General features: G+C 42.2%; 1 protein-coding gene across 1 annotated transcript in view; it reads left to right on the top strand.

Annotated features, from left to right (window-relative positions):
- TAMALIN (trafficking regulator and scaffold protein tamalin) overlaps window positions 1–22,565 on the top strand; it is a 49,519-nt gene that overhangs the window by 22,822 nt on the left and 4,132 nt on the right. Inside the window, exons 2-7 of the mRNA XM_082247098.1 lie at window positions 6,315–6,364; window positions 9,847–9,901; window positions 16,653–16,755; window positions 19,662–19,755; window positions 20,041–20,107; window positions 21,877–21,943. Of these exons, the coding sequence (XP_082103224.1) occupies window positions 6,315–6,364; window positions 9,847–9,901; window positions 16,653–16,755; window positions 19,662–19,755; window positions 20,041–20,107; window positions 21,877–21,943 (436 nt within the window). The remainder of the gene's footprint in view (window positions 1–6,314; window positions 6,365–9,846; window positions 9,902–16,652; window positions 16,756–19,661; window positions 19,756–20,040; window positions 20,108–21,876; window positions 21,944–22,565) is intronic.

Consider the following 22,565-nt stretch of genomic DNA (forward strand, 5'->3'; position numbering starts at 1 on the left):
ATCTGGTTCATATCTGTGTATTAACATGATCCTTCAAATTTCTGCAACAATTGTTCTTTTGCTACAAATGTTAAGTTGACTTAGAGCTTCAATGCATAATTCACATTCCTGGCTGTGTGAAGTTTATTCCAGCGATACTCTCACGTTCACCCCCCCCCCCCCCCCCCAACGCCTACTTTAAAGTTTGAAGTTCCTATTCACATTTTACAAATGCGCTTGGAACGGTCTCTTTGCCTACTGTAGCTGACGCTTGTTACAAGCTGTGAACCTCAAATCACACAATGGAAGAAATTGTCTCTGGAAATGAACTGCGAGTTATTAAAATATATGCGGGTCAGCGTGAAAGAAACTTTTATGAGGGTTGACTGGGAAAATAAAGACCTCCCTTCATAGGCCTGTGAGAAGGGCAAGTGTTAAACTATGGGTAAATGTGGCATATGTGGAAGAATCCTGTCCACCCAGAACGTCATTTACATGTTGCATGCAAATTTTTGGGTCCATTGCGTGTAATGCATACGTCAGCTTCATGCATAATAAAATTGGCACAGGAGTCTGGAAAGAATGGCTGATGTGTTCATTGTTTCTGCAATTTTATACTTGCTGATCTCCTTTCTTATTTGCACTTGTTAATGGACTGGATTTTTTGGGGTACTTTATGACCCACTGCTACTCATAATAAACTGCAAAAGTGTAAACCTAGCGTTACGGTTTGTAAAAGTGGATGTAATGGGTAGTCTGTGCTTGTCACTTGAACATATGACCCTACAAGCTATATAAACTTTGGATATTCTAGGTGTTACAAGATGTGCCCTCTGTACCTAAAATATCCCTCAGCCCTGTTCAATTTCAGTTCAGCTGAAGACTCCAGATTTTAGGGTGGCCTTGGAAAACCAGGATGGACATTATGTCATTGGTGCTGTGGCCATCTTTGGACAGAGGATGTACTGTGAAACTGGCAAATAAGTCATTTACTCTAATGCCTCGTTTCCACTGATCGGAACGGTTCGGGTCGGTACAGTTTGGAAGGGTTAGAATGGTCCTGTCTATTCAGGTGAGCGTTTCCACTGCAAGTCGGGCCACCAGGGACCATGCGGGGTTTACACCAAATTAGGTGTTTGTTTTGCTCTTTCATTTGATGTGAGCATTGAAGTTTTCCGCCAATCAGTGGAATCTATCGTGTGACGCCAGTAGCTCTGCCCTAACCGTACCGTACCATTTCCTATGGCCCTACATCTGAAGCAGGACCAGGAATGGTGCGGTTTGGTTCGGTTTTATGGGCCACTTTCATAATGTAAACACTCAAATTAGCGTACCGTACCGACCCGAACCGATCCACTCAGTGGAAACGAGGCATTAGTGACCATACAGCGTCACACTTTTTAAAAAAAAAAACAAAACAAACGGGCGGCTTCTATGGGCCCAACTGGGGCCTCCATCCCAAGCCGTTGCGGCCTGCGGCCAATAGACGGTGCAGCCTGGCCTGGCCCCCCCACTGTCTGCTCACATAGTTTGACCAGTAGGAGTGAGCAGAGAACGGAGAGCCATTGTAGATGGGCACAGTGCTGGATTGAGATCAGGGGCTGATACAGATACAGGGACTTTTTTTTTTTTTGCCTGTCAGTTTTTTAGGTGGACCTGATCGAACCATCCATTGCCCTCCCTTGTCCGTTGGCACCTGCTGACGTCTCCGATCCTATCGCTTAAAAACAGGGATCTGTTACCCATCCATCTGGTGGACCAGATTGGATGACACTTGGTTAGAAATGGACAGGCAGTCTTTCCATCGGACCACCCATAGAGGAAAACAAAGCTGGGTCCGTGTCCGCTTTGCATAAGCATAGCGGACACTGACCTGTCACCCACTTGCTCCGGGGGGGTCAGCGGACAGGTTATCTGCCGAGCAGGCGGACCTGCTGGAGGAGTCTGCCTATCTGAAAGGGGCCTAATGCAAGGAATTCATTAAAGTAAATAATGTCCATCCTTTACAACCACTGGAACAATGATGAGGGTTTTGTACACACAAGTTGCAAAAACAAGTGCTTGAAGCATCACGGTAATATGAAAACCTATTACATTGCATGTTGGAGCAAACCTACCTCCTCCGTCGGTCTAATTGCCCCTCTAGAATTGGTGTGGTCTCCATGTAGCACAATGTGTGGATATTGACTTTTGTTGGGTATTTTCTTTCTTATTGCAGTCAGAGATGTCTTGAACATGATATCTTCTCCTGCCTTTCTGATTGGTGTCTACAATGACCGTTGCAAAAAGCTTTATTTAAAAGTATTAGAAAACACGAGACTGCCATCTTAGCTGACTTGTTATCTCTTGGTCTTCTGATACAAGTAAAACAAATATTAAAAGCCTGAGTAGGAAGGAAGTTTGTCTTTAATGGTAGGAACTGAGTGTGGTGATAGATTCCTTTACGCATGATATGCAGGTCATTACTTTATTTCCATAGAAAAGGTAATTGTCACATAAATATTCATGCTGAGATTTGCCTTAACCAAGTTTGGTTATGTCCTATGTCTACGGCCACCTCGGCATTCTCATTTGGAACGTCGGCGTTAATTAGACCTCTCATTAACAATTTGTCCAGAGACATTTACACATAATGTATTTAAAGTATCTAATCCCAGATTAACCTTTGTGAATTCCTTATTGTTGTCTTGGGAGCTCATATACGATTAGTGCAGAGTAGCTTGTTGCACTCAATTAGTGTCTTTGTTTGAAAAAGGCCCAATAATTCCATACTGTATGTGGTATTAAGGGGCACGTAGGCCGTCTGTAGTGGCCTCTTAGCTTGCTCCAGCTGCCATAGCTCTGCTGTTTAGACTGCAATATGTATGAGATGAAATCATTGTCATTATAGCATAAACTGTAATTTGACCATCAAAGGGGCACTTGTCTTCATGAAATAGATGCTAGTGACTTGTTTGGTTATATAGCACTTTAATGTTTAGTTTAGTCCAGCACTGATTTCCTTTTAGATCTGACATATTTACATTTCTTCTAACCACATATGTGGGTTTGGTGACCAGTATGACTGCAGTATACATTCCCCCCCAGAACAAGGGTGGACATCTTGATGTTGGGGGCCTTAAGTGCAGACCTGGACATCACCAGGGGGTTGCACGTATTCTGTAAATGGAATGCATGTCGGCATTCTCCCTACAGCTTTCTGTAACAGGAGAAAAATGAAGCAAGTGTGAAAGAAACCAAATCGCCAGTCAAGAGACTTGAGCAAGTACCTAGGTAAGGGAAACGTTGGCAACTGTCTGCATAAAGCAGTAAGTGCCAAAGGGTGCCACTGGGGCTGATGCAGAATAGCTGATACGTATTGGTTGGTTTTGCAGTGTTGCTATGTCCTTGGACTATCCCACTCATCCTCTGCAGTCACTCTAGGCTTGGTTCACACCTATGCAGTTTGCTTTTGATCCATGTCTGCAGGGCATTTTGCATTTTTTTTTTTTTTTTTTTTGCACACATATTTTTCGTGTGTTGGTTCATTTTGTATTTTTTATGCTTTTTTTTTTACCCCTTTCCTGACGAGGCCATTTTTTTGGGATATGGGACTGCATTACTTTTAACTGAGAATTGTGCAGTTGTGTGACACTACCCAAATCAAATCTGTCCTTTTTTTTTTTTTTTTTTTTTTCCACGAATAGAACTTTCTTTTGGTGGTATTTGATCACCCCTGTGTTTTTTTTTTTGTGCTATAAATAAAAAAAAAAATACCATATTTTTTACTTTCTGCTATAAAACATACCTGATCAAAAATCTAAAACCGCTAGTTTCTTCAATCTAAGCTGAAATGTATTCTGCTACATATTTTTGGTAAAACAAAATCACAATAAGCGTATATTGTTCTAGTGTCAACAAACAATGGGATATTTTTATTTTTTAATAGTAATGGCAGCAGCCAGCTACTTAAAGCGGGACTGTAATATTGCGGCGGACAAATTGAACACTTAAAGAGGAAGTAAACCCTCCTCTGACACTTTTACCTATAGGTAAGCCTATGATAAGGCTTACCTATAGGTACTGTAAATATCTCCTAAACATGTACCGTTTAGGAGATATTTACCTTACATGCAGCCAGTGATGTCACTGGCGCATGCGCTCTGAAGAAACGGGCGCTGGTGCCGTTTCTTCAGAGACCCGTGCCGTGACTGTCGGCACGGGTCAGATGGCCGGATGCCGCGATCCCGGAAGACGGGCGACTGGACATGTCACCTGTCATAGAGGTGAGCGGACGGCACGGCGGGGGCTCGTTCTAAGGTAAGTATTTCATAATGAGCTAGTATGCGATGCATTATGTGTTTCTCTTTCAGCTTGTAAAAAAGAAAAAATTTAACTGAGTTTACAACCTCTTTAACTGACATTTTTTACAATTTTTGGGGACCAGTGACATCATTACAGTGATTAGTGCTAAAAATATGCACTGTACTAATGACACTGGCAGAGAAGGGGTTAACGGGCGATCAAAGGGTCAAATGTAAGCCTAGGTTGTGCTTACTCACTGTGGGGAGTCGATTTCACTAGAGGAAGTCAGAGATCCCTATTCCTGCTTAGCAGAAACACAGGATTTGTGCCTGCCTTGTTTACATAGGCAGATTATCGTTCTGCCTGTGCCCTGTGTAATCGGCGGGTGCCGCACGTCAAACCTGGAAGTGTCAGATCACGTACTGCAGAGAAAAGATGTACCTGTGCTCAAATTGCAATAACTTGTACATGTATTTAAACTAAACTATCAGGTGCTAAAAGGGTGTGACCACATATTAAACACTACAAATTCTGGATGGACCCTCAGCATACGGCTATACACCTTTTTCTAGGTACGTGATCTCGTGCAGAGAGGCCGCCCTACCACGGTATATGTACAGTGAGCCATCTGCAAGTGGTATTGCGGCAAAAAGACTTCTCCATTGAAGCCTATTGAACCAAAAACGCGCCCTTTTGTGTTTGAGCCCTGGTTCACACTTCACAATATGATGCAGGAAACGCTCAAGATTCGTTACCTTTCCCCGCATCGCACTGCTTAGCAGTCGCATGGCGTCCATGTGATCTGTTGCGGGTGGCAATGTTGGATTAACGACACCTGAACACCCATGCGATGCGATTCAGGTGCGGGAAAGAGTCCTGCGCCATTTTGGTGTTGATGTGATTTCAGCCATACAAAATGTATGGCTCAAATAGCACAGCAGACCTCATGCGGTGCGATTCCTGTGTGAATCACTTGCTGTGTTTTGCACGCATGAGTTTGAAAGTCCCTGGCCCTTTTCAAAAATGCAGCAGTTGAAAAAAATCATAGAGGTGAACATGTCCTATAGGAAACCATGTTAAATGGACTGTAGTGAGTTTCTGCAAAAAGCACTAAAAACGCACAGGTGTGAACCAGGTCTAAAGCTGGCCTTATGCTTGTAGATTTTGGAAGAAATGTTCAAACTAAATTCTGAGAACATTCAGTGGCTTGACGAGTGTCGTCCTAAAGTACATTAAACTTTACTTTGCTATTAACGTATGAGTATGGGACAAATGGACTTTCCCAAGTGAAAACCACATAAATTGTTAAAAATGTGTTCATACTAGAAAAATAAATGTCATCCTTTGCTTTAAAATGTCATCACTGAAGTTGAAATGAATGTCTATTTTGCCCCAGCCAGCTTAAAAGAGAAGTTTGGGATTTTGATTTTTTTAAATCCTACTTACCTAGGTGGATGCAGCAGTGATCCAATGTTGCATCTGTCCCCCGCGGGGGCTGAAAACTGAGCGATCCAACACCGCTGATCACTCAGTTCTCCCTGCTGCTCTGAGCAGAGAGCTGTGACTGTCAGTCACCGGCTCTCTGCTCTGCACCTCCAGTGTTCACTATATTGCTGAGCTAGGGAGGGGCGGGAGCAGCTGGCTCAGGCTCTGTGGTGCATCTGAGAGGCTTAGCTGGGCGCTTGTTTAGGCATCTGGATGGATCTTGACCATATGATGGTGACCTTTCCCCAGCCTGGACTGGCTCTGTGACATCGGCTGACAGCAGGTCACAGGAGTGCAGAATGGACTGCACTCCTGTGATACATAGAAGTACAGCCAAACGAGCTTTGCCTGTATTTCTCTTTAAGTATTTTTATATTGGTCAAAGATAAACCTTTGTGTAGCCAAGAACGGACTGCTGATAGATGAGGCTGGATAGATCTGGTCACTGCAGTCTCCTTGCTAGCTAGATCACTGCTGGTTATGGTGGTAACAGAAATAACGCCAATCTGTGTGCATATTATTTTTGTACATGTCTTAATGTTTGTTTGTTTTTTTCCTGCATTTAGGGTTCTTCAATGGGCTGGAAGAATATAAACCAGACATCTGAACATTACAGGTAAGCGGTCTCCTCCATCTAACTCCTGAATCTGTCTCTATATAGGTGTTAATAGTTTAATAAAAAAAATGGTTGTTGAAGCAGAGTTTTGTGCTAAGGAAGCATTTCAGAATCACTTTGGTTATTGATCTCATTTCCATTATTTGCATTGATGTACATGTTTGTTACTATGGATTTAACCATCAGATTGTCTCACTATTGATTTGATGTAAATGAAGCATATGGTACTTGACTTCTGACTTGGCTTAAAAGGATTGTGAGGGTTTGAATTTTTGTTAAAAAAAAAATAACAAACATGTTATACTCACCTGCTCAGTGGAAGGGTTTTGCATAGAGCAGCCCCCAATCCTCCCTCCTCTTCTTGGGTGCCCCGCCGGTGCTCCCGGCTCCTCCCCTTTATCGGGTGCCCTTGTGTAGAGCCACTTTCCCTGGGGCACCTGTGCGGGCGCACTCCCGAGTCCCGTTGCTGCGTCCATTGTCAGACATCGGGACTCGCCCCACCCCCACTCCTATGTCACTGGGTTTCATTGACAGTAGTGGGAGCAAAAAGCTCCTGCGGCTATCAATCTATCCAATGAGGACAGACGGGCTGGAGCTGCTGGGCTCGTGCACAATGCTGGAATGGATGGGTTTGGGTAAGAAAAAGGGTGGGGCTCTTGGGGCAGCTGCAGCACAGGTTTTTCACCTTAATGCAAAGAATGTATTAGGGAAAAATCCTTGAGACTTTACAATCCCTTTAAGCCAGCCATAGACTGTTTGACTTTAGGCCAGTTCAGCAGAAATTGGCAGAGATTTGAACCATGTAGGGGCAGCCTGAATGTAGCCAAGTTGATCAATGGATCAACTTTCGTACAACCAAACTGTTAGGTTTTACATGCGATTATTGACAGCGGGTATTATAGCTGATCACTGTGTTCTCCCAGCGGGGATTACTTCCCCCACCCCCTGTCATACACATGTACTATGATTTGCAGGGATCCTCAAACTACGGCCCTCCAGCTGTTGCGGAACTACACATCCCATGAGGCATTGTAAGACTCTGACATTCACAGACATGACTAGGCATGATGGGAAATGTAGTTCCTGAACAACTGGAGGGCCATAGTTTGAAGACCCCTATCTTAAGAGGATCGGTAGCCATTTTAGCCCTTAAAAACATTGTTTTATGTAGAGTTTGTAATTAGCTGTTCAGTGCAGATGGCCATATTTGCTCAGTTTCCTGCTGGGATACTCTTATCTTAAAGATAAGGTCTGTCTGATAGAAAACAATAGAACATGCTTTCATTAATATAATATAAATGTACCCTTTCTAGAAGTAGGTAGAGTTTGCTGCTCCTTTTATCTAGTAAATAAACTGGACAAAGTTTGTTCCTGTAAACCATAGATGCTGCCGCCTATAATGCTCCTCTTAGAGTTATATTTAAATCTGCAAATCTTTTGCAGACAGCCACAAATCTTACATTAAATCTAAACCCATAACTTTTTTCTTATTTTTGGATGGAATAGGAAATCAAAAAAGTTTTCGCTTCACTTCCTTTCCTGTAGACACAACAGGAAGTGAGATTTTATCTTTAAAGCGAGATTGAACGAAAAAAACCTGACCCCTCCAGTCCGAGCCGCTGTACTAACGATCTGACATTAGGAGTTATCTCCCCTGCTGTTCTTTTGTGTTCTGACTGGGGGTCAGACCCCCCCGCTGGAACACTCTGGTCAGCGCTTGGTTTTCCCCCATGCTCATCAGAAAGAAGCCAGCCGCATTACATACAAGGCCGAATGTCGTCCGATTTCTTTAGAACCAGCCGATGTCGCCTGGCATTGAGCCAGTGTGTATGGGGCCTAAGCTGGCCATTCACAGCAGCTGAAAAAGAAAAATGAATCTATTTCCCTATCCATTCTAGACTGCGTAGCTGGCCAGATGACTTCCGTTGGCTATTGTATTCTGACAGCCTGAACCCATGGCTGTAAGACTACCTAAATAATGATTGGATGCCGCCCCTGTTCGGCCAACCATTTCCTCCCAGTTCCTTTGCTTTTCAGATTGAAGGATGTCTGAGAGCATGCTGTCAGGGCTACTTCTTCAAATTTGGGCGGTTCATTAGGGAATGGCCAAAATGTGCTCCATGTATGATCAGTTTAAGACAGTTGTCACCAGAACAAGTGTCCCCACTGGAGGGTTTCTTCTTTATTCCTGTTCTGGTAACAACTCTAGAATGTGCACTTTCCTTCACTCTGTCCCAGTTACAATGGTCACCAGGATAAACCGAGAAAGTGAATTCCCGTAGCAATGAGACAGCAATTAGCTGTTCTAAGGATAGATTCATACCACATGTGGTGGGACTGCATTGAAAGCTATTCCAGTGCAGTCCCACTGCAAGGACAAGGCAAAATGCTTTGTCTCCTATGTGCCCGGTTCACGCTACTGTGTTTCGGTGGTGTGTGAGCATAGTACAGTGTTTCTCAACCTTTTTACAGTTGCAGCACTCTTTAAAATGATGCATATGTCTAGGCACCCCATTCTAAAATGTAAAAACCTATACTTTTACATACATACACACATAGGACACCGAACATTAGAGGTGATTTATTCTTCCAAAGCAAATGCACTTTTGCACACTGGTACTGCCTAGTATTCCAATGTTTCTCTTCTCCCCCAGTTTCCCTTTCTCACTCAGCTAACTTGGCCCCAGTGCTGACAGAGGGGACAGTGAAGGAGCAATCCAGGATGCTGTGCAGATGCCCAATGTCCTCCTTATCAACGGATGAGGTCATTGGTTGTTGGGACACTGGCGGCTAGAAGGTTGTAATGGTGCACAATGAAAACCTGTGCCTTTGTGTTACTAAAGGCAGCCTTTATCCACCCGCTGGTTTGTGTACATTTTTTGAGAATTTTGCCAAGGCACCCTGGTTGAAAAACACTGGCATAGTGCAATAAACAAATGGGCTGCGAGCAATACCTTTTTTATCAGAGCAGCGCAGTGCGATGAGCCCTACATTCTAACAACTCTATTCTAAACCAATAAAGTTTTGCCTTTTAGATAAGGTTTATTGGAGTCAGAGCTCTTGTTGAATTACATTTGATTCACTTATTTTAATATTAATCAGTCATACGTTCCCTAGTTACAATAAGGTGCCTGCAATTACTTGTGTATGGTAGATTTTTTTTCCTTCCTAAAGTCTCAGTATATTTGCTAATGACAAAGTGTAAAAACAGTACCATTAATGATGGCATCTAATTGGCAACATATGTGCAAAACTGGACTTTAAGAGACTCCAAATAAAGGCCTATTGAGGCACGGTGGGTGTTTGGCTTTGATAATGAGAGGCCCGAAGCCTTGTTATACAGAACAATGGCCTGTATTGTGCAATTCACGGTCCATATGCTTTGTCTTGTCTACTGGTAAACTACTGTGCAGATGTAGGGGGTGGGGGGACAAACACTATACAAAAATGGAAACAATAAGGTTTTTTTTTTCTTTTTGCAGAAAAATACTTACTTTGGTGAAGGAAGATTCTGAAACTTTTGGGTTTGAGATTCAGGTGAGCTCAGTTTCCAAACCTTTTTAGTGTTTTTTGAAGGTATTTCTAATGTAACAATGTGGCTTTTGTGTTGTATTCCATTGATCTGGTATGTGAATAATATATTAAATTACTTATCTGATACAAAATCTGCATAATGTGCTGCCACCTAAAGTCCTATGCTTTGCCTAGATCTAATATATATTTTTTTTTTTCATCAAATCTAACACTTGATCTAATCATTTCATCAACTTAACATCAAGCTATTTATTTGTAACCTCAAAGGAAATGCATTCAGTATTGGTCTTTTTTTACTTTTGATAATTTATTGGGTGCTAAAACAGTCACTGGGAAAAGCCGCATTGATTGATTTGGATTGTTCGAATGAATTGACCATTGGCCCAAGCAATTGGTATTTTTCAAACCATCCAATCTTTATCTTCAATAGAGTTCTGCAAAGATGGTGGAAAGGTCAAATAGTGGTGAAGACGGTCTATATGCTAGATTCCATCACAACATCGAAGAACCATGTTGCATGTTGCTTCAGCTTAGAGCAGTGTGTACAGCAAGCTTTTCTAAATCATTAGTAAAATTATTAGAAAGCTTTAAGACCCTTTGCTGAAGCCTTTAAAGCACCAGTCGGTACTAATATGGGTTGTTGAACCCAGATGGTATTTGATGAGCGGCCTGTCCTTAGATAAGATTCATAAGAATTCATTCATAAGATGAATTCCAGGCATAGCATTTTTTACATAGTTACATTGGTCCAGCTTGGAGCAATAAGTATGCATGTGGCATCCCTCTAGAAGTTGGAAATTACTGAAGTAGACTCTGCTACCACCATGATCTCCAGTCAATGTCTGCTGCATTGTGAACATAGAAGTTTGTCCATTTGGCATTGCATTTTCTCAGTGAATGCAAAGCATTCTGTGATTGGATAAGGCGGAGTGGCGGGGTGATATCATGCTCTCCACCTCGCCCAATCAGAGAATGCTTTGCATTCATTGAGAGCGTGCAAAGCATTCTCTGAATAGCACCCCTGATAGACTTCTCCCTTCTAGATTGTAAGCTCTAACGAGCAGGGGGTTCTTCACTGTAAGAGCAATAAGGATGTGGAATTCTCTTCCACAAGCAGTGGTATCAGCAGGGAGCATCGATAGTTTCAAAAAAACTATTAGATGGGACCCTTAAAGACTACAACATACAGGGGTATACAATGTACGGTTAGCAGCAAACACACACACATCATAGGTTGAACTGGATGGATTGGTGTCTTTTTTTTTTCAACCTCACTAACTATGTAACTAACTCGTCCTGTATTGAATTGTCTTGTAAATGTATTGTCTTCCCTCATATTGTAAAGTGCTGCGCAAACTGTTGGCGCTATATAAATCCTGTAAAATAATAATGGACAAGTGACCACCACCTGTGTTCAGGAATACAATAGGCACCATATTCTTTTCTTTGTAGGCTTCTTGTGTCGTCTGTGAACCGAGAGCTGATGTGACTTGCCAAAAACCTCCAGCTTTGTCTTAACAATGTATTCTTGCAGAAACATTGTGGCTTGTCAGTATGCCTTTTGACAAACTCCAATCTGGCTTTTATACACTTTTTTTTTTTTTTTTTTTCCTACAGTGGATTCCTCCTGCGTCCTATTTTCTAGGAGTCCACTGTCACTTGAAATGTGATGGATGTTGACTGTGATCAGACACTGATGTACATTGAGCTTGTATCTCTCCTATCCCAGTCTAAGTCAGAGGCAGCAGTGCCTTAGATTTCACACTGCAGATATAAAGCATACGTCCTCACACACCAGAAAGTGCTTTGGTATTTTTCAGGAAGAATGTTAAGACAAAAGGTGTTACCTTTTTTAGGGTACTAGTTGGGCACACTAAGCATTTCTTGTTACTCACGGTCATCGTTCAGGGCTGCTTTATTATGGTTGCATGTGGTGAGTAATTGAGAAGTCTTTAATTATTATTTCCTTTTTATCACTTGCCTTTCACTTTTGGCCTGGCAACTTTTATTTGCACTGACTTTTACACACACAGAAACTCAGCCTAACTTTTATACGGATACCATTCAAAATGGTCACCTTGGTCAGACTAGGGATATTGCCCCATCAGAGTTTGCAGAAAAGTTGTCTAGACTTTAGGCTACATTCACACCTGAGCGTAGCGTTTTTCGCGCGTTTTTTACCGCGATTTTACCGCGATTTTTGCGGCGTTTTTTACCGCGATTTTTACCGCGATTTTTGTGCAGGCGTTTTTAGATTGAATAGAGATCAATGGAAAACGCCTGTAATCTGCCCAAAAAGAAGCTCATGTACTTTTTTGAGCGTTGGGCGTTTTGTATACAGCGTCAAAACGCTCAGATGTGAACAGGGGCCATTGAAATGAATAGGATTTGTCTTGTTGGGCGTTTTGAGAGCTGATCCTAGAGCAGAAAAACGCCCCAAAAACGCCCCAAAACGCCTACATGTGAACGGAGCCTTAAGGGTTTTGTCGTGTGCTGGCAAATTGCCTAAAGATTTTTTTTTTTTTTATTGTGCATCAGACCCCACAGTGTGAGCCGCAACATTTCCCAACATGATGTTTCAGCATGTGTTTTCTGTAATGCTTCCTCCTCCTGGATTTTTTCATCTTTTCAGAGTTTCCACAGTCTAGTTAGTCTAGAGATCTTCAGACTCACAACTATATAGGAGATATACCTATACACCTAAATAGCTGTCAGCTCTTCAAGTAAACCTGTTTTTAAAGGGAATATGGAGGCGGCTATTTCTTAAATAGTTAATCTGGTTGAAAAAAGACACAAGTCCATCCATTTCTTCTGAAAATGGTTACCAGGTTGTTGTGCTGAACCCTTAGCTCCGTTACTTTAGGTCGATAACCTAGAACAAATATGCAGATCTGAAATGTCAGCAAACAATAGGAATCTTTAGCTACAGCCAGGTAGCTAGCATTTCCAGAAAATCTACCAACGTTTGGTTTAAATCTACCTCTGCAAAGGGTTTTCTGTTCCTTTTTAGTCTTTATTGCGTTCAAGCCTGGGCTGACAAGCCAGCTACTCTGCCATTTGACAGATGGACTGGTGTGTAGTTTTTATTAAGGGCTCATTCCAGACAGCAGCCACGCTGAACACATGGCTGCTGAAGTGCTGTGCTGATGTGCCCTGGGAGGAACAGTGCCGATGCGCCAATTAGGGTTGCCACCTCATCCCTTTAAACCAGGACACATATTAATTACACAGGTTTTGAGGCTAATTTAATGCAGATAAGGCACTAAGTGAGTTTAATTACCACCTTGATCAGCCACAGAACCTGTGTAATTAATGTGTGTCCTGGTTTAAAGGGATGAGGTGGCAACCCTAGCGCCAATCCAGACATGTCACACTTTTTACCTTTTTTCTGTTTTTCTTTTGTGCAAACTTTATTGAAATGTCACATTGATATTTTACGAAGTTCTATTGAATACATTGTGGTTTGTGTTTTTTTTTTTTTTTTTTGCTTGCATACACACCACAAGTAGTGGTGTGAGCTGGACTTTTTTTCTTTGCCTTGTCTTGTATTGGAACTATGCCCGACAAGGCTGCCCAGTGCATCTGATGTGAGCATGCCATTAAAGTGGAGTTCCACCCATTTTTAATAAATTGGATTGCATAGATGTATGTAATCCCCTTTAAAACGACTTTTACAAATGGAAAGTTTTTTTTTTTGTGTTTTTTTTTTTTTTTTTTGTTGCTAGTAAATACCTTTTTTTTCTGCTTTATCCTCTTCTCACTTCTGGGTCCGGTCGGGGATTATATCATTCGGCGATTCGCAGTGTGTGCTGGGATGGCATGAAATCTTGCATTATTACACAGGAGATGAGCTGCACTGTGTGCTCTGCCCCGCCTCCGCCCCGCCTCCTCTCAGTGAGCTGCATGTAGGTAGTGTATTGAGGCCGTGCTCCGCCCCGCCTCCTCTCAGTGAGCTCAGTGAGGATATAATGCTTTCAGTCCTCGCTCACTGAGAGGAGGCGGGGCGGAGAACGGCCTCAATACACTACTTACATACAGCTCACTGAGAGGAGGCGGGGCAGAACACGCAGTACAGCTCATCTCCTGTGTAATAACGCGAGATTTCATGCCCTGAGATGCATCCCAGCACACACTGCGAATCGCCGAATGACGTAATCGCCGACCGGACCCGGAAGTGAGGAGAGGATAAATAAAGCAGAAAATAAGGTATTTACTAGCAAAAAAAAAAAAAAAAACTTTCCATTGGTAAAAGTCGTTTTAAAGGGGATTACATACATCTAAAGTGACTAAAATGGGTGGAACTCCACTTTAAGTGGAAAATTCAATGGAGTGTTCTGTGCTATGGGACAATTTTTGCATGAACTGAACATATTGCAGTAGACTTCGGTTACATGTACCTGTGAGAGTCTTACAATCTGTGTGCTAGAGGGTTAATTTAACCAGCAGTGACTACATCTAATATTGATAAGTTTTATTCAGTGTACGTTATAAATATGAATAGCACAGCCGGTTAATAGGTAACTGCAGATTTCCGTTCACCTGCACAGAGCTCTGGATTATCACCTGTTAAGCAAATAGAAGCAGCTGGTGAGGTGTTCATCCAGGGCAGCCTCTGTCAGTTGCTAGGAAGTGGCCAGGCTAAATGTTTGCATATAGTCATTATTTCCTTATATTCCTGTGGCTGGGTGACTGGTGTTTATCTTTCTTAGGTCTCCTAAATCAAATTATCTAGTGCTGTATACAAAGGTTATCTGTAATTCTTTATATCCATTTATCTAAAGTGACACTAATGTACTTGTACTAAAAAGATCACCGCTTTACATTGTCCAGCTGGCAGATGTCGTCTGTGATTGGCCAAAGACATAAAATAAGTCCCTTCAGCTGGACGGCGGCCATGATCTAGTGCAGGGATATGCAAACTGTGGCCCTCCAGCTGTTACAAAACTGCAAGTCCCATCATGCCTCTGGGTATCAGGCTTGTGGCTGTCAGTCTTGCTATGCCTGTTGGGACTGGTAGTTCTGCAACATCTGGAGGGCCACAGTTTGCATATCCCTGATCTAGTGTGTGTAGGTCCAGCAGATGCCTGCCATCAAACTGCTGTCTAGGGAATTATTAGTGGGATGGGTATGAACAGTTTCACATCTAGTGGTACAAGTAGCCATACAAGGTGCAAGATTCTTTCCTGCATTTGCACGATTCCCCTATCAACACAGACAGTCCCCGTCGGGAGAAAACAGGGATTATAGCAGCCGCTAGTGATCGTAAGAGAATCCAGCAGGCTGGTTGTACCCAAGTTGAGCGATCAACTTGGTACATTCAGCCTGCCCAATAACTGTTCGAATCTCTGCCGGTTCAGCAGGGACTAGATTCGAACAGTGTAGAGCCGGCCTTAACTCTATCCTTTGCCATATCCCATAAAAACTAAGTACTGCACAACAGTTTCTCAGCTGAAGTTTAGACCAGGGGTCTCCAAACTATGGACCTCCAGTTGTTCAGGAATTGCAATTCTCATCATGGCTAGTCATCTCTGCGAATGTCAGTTTTAAAATGCTTTATTGGACATGTAGTTCCACAACTGCTGGAGGGCCGAAGTTTGAAGATCCCTGGTTTAGGCAGCCCATAGACAGTGCAAATTTATTTTCTGGAACCATAGATTGCAGGAAGGAAATTTGCATGATTCCCCCATTAACACAGACAGCGCTGACAGGGGAATCCCTCCTGCTGAGCAATTTTCTTCTCCCAGCAGGGAAGCCGGCCCCGCCGGGAGAAGACAGTGATTATCTCTAGTGACTATAGCAGCCGTTTGTGATAATCTAAAGCAGACTGGTTTTACCCAAGTTGATAAACGATCAACTTGGTACATTCAGCTTGCCCACTAATGCTTCGAATCGGGCGAGATTTGAATCGTGTATGGTTGGCCTTAGTCAAAAAAGATAAAGCAAGTTTGTAACTCTATAACTGATTAGGATATGTGAACCTGTGATTTTCATTGGAAGTATTTTGTGCTTTTTTTGCCATAGGAATAATGTGCCTGTTTTTTTTTATCATGCTGCTTATTTTTAAAGCGGGAGTTCGAGCCACAAAATCGATAATCGATTTTAGGCCATCCGCTTGCTTTTCGTCACCCGAAAAATAAATGGATAGTTACGATTTTTTTTGTTTACTTAACCTCGTTATTGAAGAAAAATATACTCCCCTTTCTTCCACTTCCTCCATCTGTGGCTGCGGCCCGCGCCGTCACTTCTTCTTTGCATTGATTCCTGGGAGCTGAACGTCATCGCTCCCAGGAATCAATGCGCCTGCACCAGCCCCGCTCGTCACTTCCGGTGCTGGCGCCTCATTCCCTTCTAAACCGCTTCTGGGCATGCCCAGAAGCTGTGGAGGGATGACCTGCCCGCACCAGAAGTGACGATCGGGCCGGTGCAGGCGCATTCTGGGATAAGAGGACGCAGAAGAGGACGCGCTGGCTTCAGCTGCCCACATCTGAGATGGCAGCGCTGGAGAAGAAATTTTCAAGGTAAGTATTTCTTCTAAAAGGTAAGTGCGACCCGGGACAGTAAAGAGGCTAGCCATTGTGGAATGTACTAGCCCTGACTGTCCCGGGGGTATTTTTATTGAAAAAACGTTTTCGTGGCCGGAACTCCGCTTTAAGGCTGTAAAGTAATCCATTATCTTGTCTTCTCACATTTTGGAGACCACTGTGTAGTTGGCTATAAACCTGAAGTAAGAGTTCCTTTTTTGTTTGTTCTGCAGACCTATGGATTGCACCATAAAGACAAGAATACAGTGGAAATGTTTACATTTGTCTGCCGGGTACATGAAGGAAGCCCTGCTATGCTGTGTGGCCTAAAAGTTGGTAAGTCAGCTTTTTTTTTTGTTGTAGGTATAAGAAAAGCTAATTGCAGACATTCAAGCCAAAAGACAAGAGGTAGACGTAAACTGCTGCGTATGCATGCTTTTATCTGGAATTTCCTCATATTATCATGCTGCTGTCATTGGTAAGAAATGCGAGCGGTTTACTGGTGACTTCCTGTGTAATCGCACACCTTCCTGACAGCAATTCTTAGATAAAGTCAAACATGCCATTTATTCAAGCCCTGTCATCTCCACCTTCAGTCATTAGAAAACGTGGCTTGGTTAGGGGGCTGGGTTTTTCCTATCACTGTAATTCACCGTTGGTCTCGTATATAAGCAGACGTGTGGTATGACACGATTACAAAGAAACCTAGTCTTGATTTTTTTTTTTTCTTCAGTTTCTTGTAAGACAGGAATAAAAATAGAACGTTGGTCTTAAAACTTTTTTTTTTTTTTTTCTTTTATCAAGTTTTGGTATAGTATTATTGTTCTAGCTCATAGTCCTCACATTACATGGTGTAGAGATATGCAAATCATCTTCCCTGCCTTATTTCCACTTCATCCAGAAAAAAAGAGCAATCTCCTATGCAGTTATTCAGTTAGGTTTCCAAAATGTTTTTCACTTTTCAGTAAATCTCCCATTCGTAGCAGTGACCACCTTTTACTTTGAAGCACAGTGTGTTAACATGAAGCCTATGTCAGTGGGAATGTTTTTGTTCGAGTCCCTGTTGCTTTTCTGTGTCCTCCAACATGTTCTCTGCAGGAAATGACTCAGGCAAGCTAGGGCTTGGAAAGGAGCCTCCAATTGTGTCCATGCAGAAATGTACGGAGCACGAACTTCTGTTCCTGCTTTAATCAAAGTTGCCAGACTTCATAGAGATTTCGGGGAATCCATGAAGCGGCAGTCCCCTACCTAGCATCCTCCTTTATCTGTCAGGAAGTGCAGAGGACATTCAGTGACAGCAGCCAAGAGAGCAGAGGCCAACAAAGAGTTATAGATAGCTGAGCATATTTATGTAATCAGTTAGGTTATCGCCATGTGTTGTCGTCTTTTGCTTATGCTTATGCAACTCATACAGCATGTCTTTTTTTAAGGGATTACCATTTCCCCAATCTTTTTAGCAATCTTGATAACTACAATTAGGCTAAATAACGTGAGCCAATGTAACATGTTATTATGAGTTATTAATGTCCAAATTGCATTTAACCTTCATTACAAGTCTCCTTTATTTTCTTCCCCTCTCTAAACTAATCTTGTCAGCAAATCTGGGCTACCTTGGTCTCTGGTACCGGTGCTCATGCACAACACAGGGCAGGGATGTATGTCTCTGGTACCGGTGCTCATCCACGACACAGGGCAGGAATGTATGTCTCTGGTACCGGTGCTCATCCATGGCACAGGGCAGGGATGTATGTCTCTGGTACCGGTGCTCATCCATGACACAGGGCAGGGATGTATGTCTCTGGTACCGGTGCTCATCCATGACACAGGGCAGGGATGTATGTCTCTGGTAATGGTGCTCATCCACAACACAGGGCAGGGATGTATGTCTCTGGTAATGGTGCTCATCCACAACACAGGGCAGGGATGTATGTCTCTGGTACCGGTGCTCATCCACAACACAGGGCAGGGATGTATGTCTCTGGTAATGGTGCTCATCCACAACACAGGGCAGGGATGTATGTCTCTGGTACCGGTGCTCATCCACAACACAGGGCAGAGATGTATGTGTCTGGTACCGGTGCTCATCCACAACACAGGGCAGGGATGTATGTGTCTGGTACCGGTGCTCATCCATATGGCTTGGAGACGGAGTTAATAGATTAGTGGCCAGTTCAGTCAAGTGTTGTACAACTCTTTCTAACCTAAGGCCCTGTACACACTATACAATTTTCTTTAGATTTTTTCCTTTAGACTTCCAAAACCATATAATAGGAGGTCAGACCTAAACACTTTCAATTTGTATTCAATGAGGCAGGCCCTGTGCAATACATAGAAAAGGTAAATCTAAATTAAATCTATCAACAAAAGTTGTATGGTGTGTACCCAGCTTAAGGGCCATACACACAATCAGATTATCTGAAGACTTTTTCCTTCAGATTTACCTTTTCTATGTAGTGCAAGGGCCTGCCGGATTGCATACAACTTGAAAGTGTTTAGGTTTGACCTCATATTATATGGTTTTGGTAAGTCTACAGACAAAAGTCTTCAGATAATCTGATAGTGTGTATGGCCCATTAATCTAGTTTAACAACCAACTTTTGTTGAAAGGACATGCTGGAAAACCAGCTAATGGCTGGGAGCGCTGATCAGTGTATTCTAGCATTGTGTAACGGGTTTTAGTTGTAATACCATTTTTGTTCAATACAGGTTTACTCATTTTCCGATTTTAGAAAACGGGCAGGGGGAAAAAGCAAAGCTTTTGTTAACCCCTAACAACAATCAGATAATGACATCTTTGTTTTTTCGCTACCTGATATGTCAGTCTGTAAAACACCCCAGCTTATCATGTACAGTGGTTTTTATATAAGTAACTTTACCAACTTGAATGCAAACCTAATAGAGGATGCCTGAAGTGACCGGTGAATTTTATCAGATTGTTAGTCACTTGAAGATACAGAGTTACTCTGGGATTAGTGAAGGCTGGAAAAACCGGATATTGGTGTAATGGTTTATGGCACCATTAAAGGCTCATTTAGTATTTTCATTATACATAAGCTGGCACTTTATGGTTTCATGTTTCATTCTGTGTTTCTCATTCCACACCTTTTATCCTTCCTAATTTGAGAATTTTTCCTAAAGCTAGTGCAATATATATAGCAGGTCATTAAACAACTTTGATCCTTAGATAAAGGGTTATGATGATAGGATGTCCTCCTTACCCATGTACTATTTTTTTTTTTTAGGTGATATAATTGCTGGAGTTAATGGCCTCAATGTGGAAGGAATCAGGCACAAGGAAATTGTAGAGCTTATAAAGGTTTCTGGGAACAAAATAAGGTAACATTTGAAATATCAAAAACATGGTCTGGTTGTACTTTTACTACCTCTACATAGAGGGCTCAGTATTATATGTATGTATTTATGTGTATATATCATTTTTTTTTTTTTTTTGTCAATTTTTAAATGCAAACTAAAATATCCAGAAATGATATATTTTCTAATATTGATATTCTGCACCGCACAAGACCCTGGGTGTTTGTCTTTCCCTATATGTACGTCATGTAAATCACTATCGATAACTATTGAGGCATGCTGTTTCAATGTGTGTTTCTGTATTGACAGGCTGGAGACTGTTTATGGTTCTTCTATCAGAAGAGCTGAATTGGAGGCCAGGCTCCAGTATCTAAAGGTATGTAGCAGTAATGAGGAGTATGAACACATGGACTAATTACAATATTTTCAGTCTTGAATAAAAAATGTTGGACATCCTGAACATTTTCCACAGCTGATGCTGAGCATTAATCATCTGTTGATGCTCATCTGTTAGTCATATGCTTCCAGACAGATGTTATGCTAGGTTCACATTTGTGCGTTGGGGGGAATGTGTGCAAAATTGCTTGCATTCCTGCAATGCATAAAAAATGAGCGATCTTTTTGCAAGCATGCAGTGGTGCCATTAATTCCTACCAACACACCAGTCATAATGTGAGTGCTTTTGCATGTGCCAAAAGCATAATAAAGTACCATGTGTTTTGGACATGGCACAGTTTTAAAAAAATGTGTTATGCACTTTGTGCAATTTCTGAGCATAGTACAGCCAATTTAAATGCATGGGCTGCCCTAAATGACACAAAATTTTCACAAAAATGCACACGTGCTGTCGCACCATGGAGCATAAATCTAAACTGACATAAGAGAGTAAGGTATAATGTGTAAACTTACCTCTTCCATTTCCAAATCTTTGTCATAACCTGGTCAGTGGCCCTCCTACCTATTGGCTATGGAGTCTGTATTGTTGTTGCAGTAGTGGGCCACATAGAAGCCTATGTGGCTGATTACAGCATTTCGGTCAATGCAGATGGCAGCCCCTGAAAGCTGTGGAACCAGAAGATATCCAGCAAAGACCATCACGTGTGCAAATATTAATTTCACACCACACCTTGATTACATCAGCATTTCAGAGTCACGCTTTCTGAACTTCTGAATAATTGTTTTGCAGCATTATTTAGATATACTTTTTTATTTTTTTTTGCCAGAGAGAGCAGTCTTGGTGACCTAACTTTTCTTTACAGAAGTTAAGTAATACAACTATGTCACTTCCCTAACATCAGCCCCTGATAGTGAAAGAAGGAACAGCAGACTAATGTGCTTATCCTTTTAACTCTCTCCTGTCAGCATGTTCCTTGTCACTATTTGAGAATCCAGCAGACCTGCTTTTTCCTCCCATCCCCAGTCAGAGCTATGCTGTACATTGGATTATGAAAGGCTGATCTGGGGATGAACATAAATCTACCTTATGTTCTTTTTGTGGTCCGTGTTCTGTATCTGATACCAAGTCAAATTTGGGAAATATACCCCAGTCACTTTTAAATTACCTTTTTAAATACTTAGCTTCGTTAATTTGTGTTCTATTTTCTTAATATCTATCTTAAAGTGAATGTAAAGTCTATTTTTTCCTATAAAAATAACAAACATGTTATACTTACCTGCTCTGTTGCCATGGATTTGCATAGAGCAGCCCGGATCCTCCTCTTCTCGAGTCCCTCTTCTGTGATCCTGGCCCCTCCCTCCTGTTGAGTGCCCCCACAGCAAGCAGCTTGCTATGGGGGCACCTGACCCGAGTCACTGCTCCCTGTGTCCATTCAGACACGGAGCCCTGACCAGGCCTTGTCCTCTCTCTCCTGGTTGACTGCCACTGCTGTCAGTCAAAGTTGGCTAGCTAATGTGTCTCAGCCAATCAGGGGGGAGAATCTTGGCCGGCTGAGGCACTCCTGGACAGAGAGGGACCTCAAGTAAGTATTAGGGGGGCTGCTGCACATGGAAGGCTTTTGATCTTCATGCATAGAAAATAAAATGCTAAGACCAAAGTGATATGCACATGTGTTTGGTAAGCCAGATTATTTGAGAGGAGTAAAAATTAACAGATGTTTGTCCTTTATTGTCCTTTTTTCCCTACAGCAAACCTTGTATGAGAAATGGGAGGAATATCGTTCGCTCATGGTGCAGGAGCAGAGACTCCTACATGGTAAGTGTCCTGTATTTAATTCTTTGCTGCTTACCCCACATGTGGTTATTGCATGTTGGGAGCAAACCACTTCAGAGCTAGTAACCCTGCAGGAGAGCGGTCATATAACCGGTTACAATGTGTTACCAATTAATCCTTCAGCTCTTGGTATTTTGTTTAACAAGTATTTTCTTCCCCTAAAATGTTCCTGTTTTAGTGAGTCATGTTCTCCTTTTCTTTCTCACAGATCTGTGCTCTGAGTTAGTAAGGCTTCCCAGAATTGAATGTAACTTCTCTTTTTTTTTTTTTTTTTTATATCTACTAATAGTACTATGTTGCAAATAATCCTGATGCTACTCTAGAGTGTTGCAGGTAGAGATCAATAGCAGTAAAGGCCAACGTCTTTGAGGGACGTCCACTCGGCAGATTTGAACCCTCACATCCTGTGTGACCCAAAATGCCAACACTTATGGTCTAAATTTTTTTTCTTTTCCAAACTTTTTTTTTTTCCTTTTCTTGGCTCTGTTAAAGCGGTAGTGTACTCCGCTTTTTTAATTTTTACCTACAGGTAAACCTGCAGGCTTACCTGTAGGTGAAATTAATATCTCCTAAACCTGCACGGTTTAGGAGATATTCACCCTGC

This window comes from Pelophylax lessonae, assembly GCF_965119305.1.
Source record: "Pelophylax lessonae genome assembly, chromosome: 2".
NCBI classification, from domain to species: Eukaryota; Metazoa; Chordata; class Amphibia; order Anura; family Ranidae; genus Pelophylax; species Pelophylax lessonae.